At 56.1% G+C, this 8,292-nt stretch overlaps 1 protein-coding gene across 1 annotated transcript; it reads left to right on the forward strand.

The window, feature by feature from the left end:
- The first annotated feature begins 331 nt into the window (after positions 1-331).
- On the forward strand, positions 332-5,918 carry CHCHD5 (coiled-coil-helix-coiled-coil-helix domain containing 5). The gene is made up of 4 exons (XM_081067901.1): positions 332-834; positions 1,393-1,533; positions 2,027-2,192; positions 3,643-5,918. Coding segments are annotated over exons 1-4 (333 nt in total). The 5' UTR covers positions 332-832; the 3' UTR covers positions 3,667-5,918.
- Positions 5,919-8,292: the final 2,374 nt, after the last annotated feature.

Consider the following 8,292-nt stretch of genomic DNA (forward strand, 5'->3'; position numbering starts at 1 on the left):
ATGCACCTGTCTGAAACGCTACACCTGCACGTGGGTTCGTTTGGCCAGATTCCGGGGGACCTTGCGTGCTCACGGCGGGACCAGCGCCCCGCTCGGACCGGGGGACACTCACGCCCCGCCTCCCACTGGGGGTGGCTGGACCAGCCCCACCCTGGGACCGTCACCACAACGAGAGGAATTGCAGAGCAGCCAGTACGGGTGCTCCCGTCAGCCGGCTTCTGGGCTTCCGCCAGGGGGCGCAACTGGGTAACGCAGACCGGGCCGACTTGGGTGACGCTCCTTCCGGCAGGCGCGCGAACCAGTGTCCCTGAAGGACGGTGAGCGCATGCGTAGGGCCGCGGCCGTCCAGACGAGCCGCGAGCGATACATGTTGAAGGGCCACAGCAAAGGACAGTTGCGCTCCACTAGCTCCAGTCAGGTGGCTGGGAACGTGTGTGGCGCTGGGCGACTCGCAGCTGAGTGCCGCGCTTGCCTCGCTGCCGGGGCACCGCCGTATTTCCCATTATTTACTTCCGGTGAAGTGGGGGGCCGCCAGAGCAAGCCAGGAATAGGATCAGGCCGCCGAGCCGGTCCGGCGGAAGTGGCTAAGGGCGCCGCCGCCGCGGGCAGGACCGGAAGTGGCCCGTGGAGGGCCGCCATCGCAGGCGGAGGCCGGAAGTGGCCCTTCGGACGCCGCCGTAGCGGTTTGGCCCTTAGGGGGTAGAGCCGCTGGTACGCTGTGCTACCGGAAGAGGGGAGCGGAGAGGGTTAGGCGGAGCGCCGCCATCACAGCCTGGCACCGGAAAGGGCGGGCGCACCGCCCTGACGGTTTCTCCCAGGCAGCGGCCTCGACATGTGAGTAGCAGGAGCGCCTGCCGCGCACGCCTTTTCTACCCGGTGACCCGGGGTCCTGGAGGAGGGTCGGCCCCTGTTGTCGGAGCCCCGGCCTGCCGGCTCCGCGCCGTCCCTCCTCCCCGCCTGTCCAGGCGCTGCCCCCTCGTGCGATCCGAGGGCTTGGGTGTTTGCTCTCGCATCCGGAGCCCCGCGTTCCCGCAGCTCACCCACCTTCCCCTTGGCTCTGTCCCGCGCCCCGGGCCTGTCCCCACGCTGACCCGGCGCTTCCAGATTGTGCGCCGAAGACCTGTGGCCCCCAGGGCCGCAAGTGTCACGTCGGTGCCGGTCCTCAGGCGTCGTCTGTCACCCTGTCGGGAGACCCTCCCTGGACTTCAGACCCCCCGTCGGACTCTCACGTCCCCCCGCGGCCCCCGAGTCCCCCCAGAGCTCTGCGGCCTGCTGCCGAGGCCTCCCGGCCTTGTGTGCCGGGACGCAGGCCAGTTTAGGACCCGAAGCCCCCGGCCCGCTCCACAGACCCCCGCGCGCCCGGGTCTCACCCCCTTCCCGCGTGTCCCGCAGGCAGGCGGCCCTGGAGGTCACTGCCCGCTACTGCAGCCGGGAGCTGGACCAGTACGGCCAGTGTGTTGCGGCCAAGCCTCAGTCGTGGCAACGCGACTGTCACCACCTCAAGATGAGTATCGCTCGGTGCACGTCGTCCCAGTGAGTGCGGGACAGTGCAGGGGGGCGGGGGGAGGCAGTGCGCCATGGCCTGGGGGGGGGACCGGGGGGGCAGCGGCGGGGGGGGGAGGGGCGGGGCGGGCGGCGCGGGGGGGGCTGGGGGGGCAGCGGCGCGGGGGGGGGTGCGGGGCGGTGGGGGGAGGCAGTGCGCCATGGCCTGGGGGGGACCGGGGGGGCAGCGGCGGGGGGGGGAGGGGCGGGGCGGGCGGCGCGGGGGGGGCTGGGGGGGCAGCGGCGCGGGGGGGGGTGCGGGGCGGTGGGGGGAGGCAGTGCGCCATGGCCTGGGGGGGGCCGGGGGGTCAGCGGCGCGGGCGGGGGGCTGGGGGGGCAGCGGCGCGGGGGGGAGGGGCGGGCGGGGGGAGGCAGTGCGCCATGGCCTGGGGGGGCCGGGGGGGGGGCAGCGGCGCGGGCGGGGGGGGGGGGCGGGGCGGGCGGCGCGGCGGAAGCCTGGACGCGCCGAGGTGCCTCCCCGCAGCCCCATCATCCGTCAGATCCGCCAGGCCTGCGCCGAGCCCTTCGAGGCCTTCGAGGAGTGTCTGCGGCAGAACGAGGCGTCCGCGGGCAAGTGTGCGGAGCAGGTGCGCCGCTTCCTGCAGTGCGCCGAGCACGTGCCGCCGCCGGCCCGCCCTGCAGCCGCGCAGGTAGACACCAGGGTCACCCCCAGCCCTGCCCTCCCGCCAGGGACCAGCACACGGCCCTTGCTTTAGCCCTGCCAACCTGCTCAAGTCCGCCATTCCTGCCTGGGCGTGGTGGCCAGAGAGAACCTAAGAACCGAGAACTAGTGACAGCACTCCTTTGCGTGAAGCTCACCAGTGGCTGCCTGCCCTCACTGAACAAAACCCCAGGTTCTGGCTGGCTCTCTGTCCTCCCAGAAGACCCGTCAGCCCACTCCGTCACCTCGCCTGCCCTCCCCAGGACCATCAGCTGTCCCAGCAGGGACTGAGCATGGGGTGACGGTCCCATTGTTTTTATTGTATCTAGCACAGAAGCAGCTGCAGTGCACCTAGGATGGTACAGTTTAAAGTAAATGTCCATACTGGCAAAAAGGTTGAGAGCCCTGGTTTGGCTGTTTACAGCACAGTGAGCTCCAAAAGCAAACATCACATTTTCACCAGCACCAGTGACACCCCATCTCCTCTCAGACCTCCATTTTCCTCTCACCCCTTCCAGCCGGTTAACCGTCTAACGGTCCCAGAGTGTCCCTGAGAAAGTGTGACCATGTTCTGCTTTACCTGGAAACCCTTTCACAGGCCAGGTCTCAGCTCCTGCGGCCCCCTCCCCCTCCTGGCCTCCAGCCCGGAGGCCCAGCCCCAGGCTGTGTCTCCTGCGGTTAGATTGCCCCCCCTAGCCCTGCTTAGCTGTCACCTCAGCAAATGTCTCCGAAGGCCTGTCCCTGCCCAGGCTCCGTGTCCCCGAGCCCCCTCATCATGGCTCACGTCACTGCCCTCCCTGACCCTGCAGTCATATTTTGTGAGGCAGGGACGAGGGAAAGCCTCAGGCCCCAAGACCCACTGACAGGCGCGGTGTCCATTCTTCTCAGGAAACGGTCAGTAATGACCGAATGTTGGCCACACTGGTTTCCTCATCATGTTGGTGACGTTTCCTGCAAGGTTTTTGGCCTCTGAGAGTAAAGACCCCACCTTCCCACCTTAGGGCCAGTTGGTCCTTCCCATTCGTTTCCATCTCATAAGACATGAGGTGCACGCACCTGTTCATGTGGCTGACGAAGTGTCCCTGAGCCCGACACGCCTCTTTCCCTGGCTGACTTTCTTCTTGGAAAGTTGATGTAGTTCTGTTCACGTGCTGTCTGTCCCTCCCTGGAGTCAGAGTTGTACCTGCCATGTCCGTCGCTAGTCCCCGGTCCCTGTGGCAGTGGCAGGCACATGGCAGAGCTGCCTTCTCTGCCCCATGACACGTCTCTGCATCCCGTGTTCACGTGGCAGGTGGCTGAGGTGGTCACCTGACACGCGGTCCCTCCAGACCATGCGCTCTGCAGGGGCAGCCTCTGCCTTGTCTCCTCAGTCTCCCCATGGGGTCCCAGGGCCGGCACAGAATGGGGGCTACTACATGTTGACATGTTTTTTCCCACAGACACAGCCACTTCCTGCCTCCTGAGGACACTTTGGACTGTAGGAAAACGACAGGCGTGACTGGCCACTTGGTGCCCCCAGCCCTGGAGAGTGGCCAGATGTCCTGATGGCTCTGGACTCGAGACTCAAAATAAATAAAGACTCTGTATCCCGGGCTCTGAGTCCTTTAGCCCATGGGGACCCTAGGCAGCCGGCTGGGCAGAAACCCGTTCTCTGAGCCCAGTGTCACCGAGTGTGCAAGGGCCTGTCTCTCCCCTTGTTAACTCTGCCCACAGCCAGCTCCGGTCTCCTGCGTGGACGTGGGACAGGCCCTTCCTCCCGCCACACCAGCACTTGCCCAGTTTTCAAGTGTCGTGAGGCCTAGCGGCATAAGTCACACCTCTTTTCCTCCCGAGTTCAGAGCAGTCGAGCAGTAGATTGGGCAATTGGGATCCAGTCCTACTGGGGACTCCTGTGAGACTGCACGGGACATCCCTCAGCCCCCATGTGTCACCAAAGACTATTTTCGTAGGCACGACCGTCTAGCACTCGCCCTTCTCTGTGGAGTCAAGCAGCCCCTGCCCTGAGCAGGGGGCCAAGTGACAGCACTCAGCACACAGAAGAGCACGAGTGGATGGGTAGCCACGGCTGCCGCAACTTCTTCCTGTCCCTCCTCGGGTGATAGCTTCTGTGAGCACAGCAGGTGATCACAGGTCCCCCAGCAGGGACAGGTCTGTGGGAGAGAGTCGCAGCGTGCCCAGGGCTGCACCCAGATCCCCCATTCAGGCCATTGCTCACTGGACTGGTGGTTTGAAACTGAGGCCTGTACCCCGGCTTGGAAAGTGAGCCGGCGTCTCCTGGGGACCATCTTTGAGGCAATGGCAGCTGTCAAGTGTGTAGGAGCGAGGTGGAAGTCCAAGTGGTCAGGGCGGACACAGCTCTGGTCATTCCTGGGGTCCCTGGAAGGCTGCATGATCCTGCTGGCTTCTGTCCCCAACTCGTTTCCTTGGGCTGTGGACTGAGTCCTCGGTTTCTGTGTGCTTGCAGCCAACCGCACTTTGCCTGAGTGGCTTCTGAAGTGCGATGACAGACGGGGCAAGACCCCGCTTCAGAGCATCCAGTTGGCTGGACCCGCTCCCTGTGTGTGGTCTCGGGTTTGGGGAGCAGAGTGGAAGCCTCGGGCCTGTACCGCACACTGTGGCTCAAGGCGAGTCCTGAGGCCGAGGGGAGACGGGGCTCCTAGTTGGTAAACGGTGTGTTTTCAAGAGTTGTTCACCTGATAACAGATTTTCAGATGGTCACAAATTTGTTCAGAATGTCATGATTATCTTTCTAGGGCCTATAGAATCTAATGAGTCCGTTTTTCATTCCTGACGCTGGTTATTTGTACCCTCTTCCTCTTCAGCAGCCTTAACTGACAGCAGGTAGGGTTTTATCAAGTTCATGGACCTTTGCACAGAATCTGCTTGGGTCTTGGTGATGCTCTATTTTGTGCATTTGTTTTTAACTTAATTCTCTTCTGCATTGCCTTCTTTCTTTGGGTCTAATTCCTGTTTTCTGCAATTTTGACAGGAATGTTTAGCTCACTGATTTTCTACATACACCTAAATTTTCCAGAATGTGGCTTGGGCTGTTTGCTTTTTTCATTGATTCCCTGATTATTTAGAGGTTGTAAATCATGTTTCTTAATTTCTAAACATGGGGATTTTTTTAGTTATCTTGCCTAATTGCAATTGGGTTGGAAATATGTTTTACACAATTTCAGTCTTTTGCAATGTTGAGTCTTGATGACTGAGCATACTGTCAGTTTTATTGTGCCATTGTGCTCGAATCATAATCCTTGGTTCCCCAGAACAGACTTAGACACGAGGGTTTGGGAGAGGCCCCCAGTCCCCATTAGAGGGCAGTGGGCACTGGGATGGGGACAGAAAGCAGCACGCGAAGGGCGCTTGGTCAAGCAGCTGTCACTGTGGGCAACAGCATGGTTCCCTGGAGACAGTGGAGCCAACCTACTTCCTGATCAGGGGAGGCGGTTTGTACACCAACCCCATCAGTCATCAGATGTCAGTGTCATGGAAAACAAGAAATAGAGGGAACGCTGTAAATTGGGAAAGCATGTCTACAAGAAAAATACCAAGAACCTTTACCCAGAAATTCACCGTCTAGAAATTCAGTGTAAGAAACTCATTTGTAAAATCAGCAAAGATTGAACTACAAGTGTTTCGTCACATTGTGGCTGGTAATTGTGGGAAAGGAAGTGGTGTCGTGGAAGTCAATAAATATTGGTGCACCTGTGTAGTGGAATACAATACAGTCATTACAACGAAAAGGTATTAATAGCATATTAATAAGTAATATTAATATGCTTATTCTCAGTTTCATTTAGATGTTTTTTAAATGCGAGAACAGCCAAAACATTATTGAGAGAGAAAAGTGAAGGGATATCTGTCACTGATACTGGGACATGGTGTGGAGTGCCACCCCTAAGATGGGGGGGGGGACACCAATTTATACATGCAAATTTAATTTACGATAAAAGAGGCATTTTAAATCAGAGGGAAAGGAACTAACTATCCAGTAATGGTGTTGGAAAACAATTTTTGAAAAAGAATGTTCCAGATAGATTAAAGAGCTAAATATAAATTAATATATTGGAAGAAAATGGGAGTTGTCTATTTCGTTTAAGGCAAGAAAATTTAATACAGACAAGCAATGCAACAGAAAAAGATGGGTAAACTTGTGTACTTTAAAATTTTACCTAACAAACAAGCTTACAAGTTTACAAGAGAGAGGGCTGACTGGGAGAAAACGTACTATGCATAAGAGACAGAAGAATAAATCCCGAATACGCAGAGAAATCTTACACATCAAGAAACAAAGGACTCAGTAGAAAAACGGGGCATTCTAATCCCCCATAATAATCTCGTTTCCCATTGACAGTGTTAACATCCGTGTGCGTCACTCACTCTGTTGGAGGGGGACACTGCCCCGTCCCACAGCCGGGGCTGGCTGTGGCACTGCAGCCAATAGAAGGTGAGCAGTTGTGACCTGCCACATCCAAGCACGTGTCTTCAGTGTCAGGCATGGCTTGGCTGGGCCTTCTCTGCTGTGTGACGGCGGCCTGTCCTGGATGGGGATGCCCTTTCAGGCTGGTCCAGGGAGGGTAACTGAGCAGCGCCCTCTGCAGTGACCGAGCTAGGTGCTGTTGTAAGACACTGAGACACTGGGGTCATTTGTTACAGCAGCAAAACCTCCGTGATACACAGGACGCTCACAAAAGGAAGCAGAAGGGTGCCACCCAGCTGCCACCAGAGACATGTAGATGCCAGGGAGGGTTTTGGCCCTTCAGATTAGCAGAAACTAAAAACACTAATGAAGTCTAACATTGCCAGGGAAAGATGGAAATGGGAACTTAACATGCTTGTTCCAAGGGTTAACGGGAGACCCTCTTGGGAAGAAGTTGGTGACACTCTCCTATTTGTCTCTGCTGGGCCCATTGGGAACGGAGAGGGCGCAGGTTTTTAAACTCTGTTATTAGAGGGTTTTTGCAACAATTTATGTGTTATATTTGAAAAATTAGTGATAAACTTAGTTTTGGGTAATTTAAGGTTCTCAATGTCCAAGTTGATAAGGGTATTTTTGGCTTTCATTTTTATTCCTAATTATTTTGAATCATGTTCGCTTCACATGTTCTTTGAAAATCTTTCTTCTTTTTATTTTATGTGTTAGTCTTGGCTTGATTGAATTTTAATATTCTTCCTTTTGTTGCTATCACTTAGATATTTGCACCTTTCTTTTAAATTTACACCCGTCCTTCGCTTAGTGACTAATTTATTTCTGAAAACCCTGATGCTAAGTGACAAGCCCATGGATGAAAAAATATTTCCGTTAATTTTAGTGGGAAAAATTAAGATACCATTTATCTGAACCTAACACCTGAGCAGTTTTCATAGATACAAAAAACAAAAGGAAACATCCACGGACATAATGACAATTTTAGTGTAAATAAATATATTCATAGTTTGTACATAAGGCTCTGTGGGCAGGTTTGTTATGTAGCCAGGAGAGGAAGACTGGGTGGTGCGTGGTGCGTCCTCATTTTGCACCATTTTCACTCCTGTTGTCACAACTCAACGGCTGGAGGAATTAGGTGCGTCCTGTGGGACAGCATGGTTTCCTCCGGACAGTATTCCATGCAACTTTTCCCTTTGTTGATTTTGCCTTGTACCTTTTTATTGTCATACACCGTAATGGTGACCCGTCCTAGTGAATTGCTGGACCTGGGGTGCTGTTGGGGACCCCTGACACTGTCTTCATCCTGTCCTGGTGAGAAGTTATCTGTGGGTCTAGACGTCAGCTCATGTTCTCAGTGCTGACACCGTGATCTGCATAGGGGAGGAAGGCAAATACCTGTCCACAAGTGATGGAGAAAAACGATACATAGGAGAAGAGACCTGAGGTTGTTAAATAACCAGACACTTTCCTGGTCATCACAACTCCTGACCCAGGGCTGCCTGAAGGATTACTCAGGCCTGAAATAAAGCAAGAAGCTGTGTGCAGGAAGAAAAATTAGAATATTCTTTCAGAGGGAGGTGGGCAGCCCTGGGGCATCTGCCTTGTCTGCTGGAGTCAGGGCTGGTTGAAGGGGCCTCAGGCTGAGGGTCAAGGATTG

The sequence above is a fragment of the Rhinolophus hipposideros genome, assembly GCF_964194185.1.
Source record: "Rhinolophus hipposideros genome assembly, chromosome: 12".
NCBI classification, from domain to species: Eukaryota; Metazoa; Chordata; class Mammalia; order Chiroptera; family Rhinolophidae; genus Rhinolophus; species Rhinolophus hipposideros.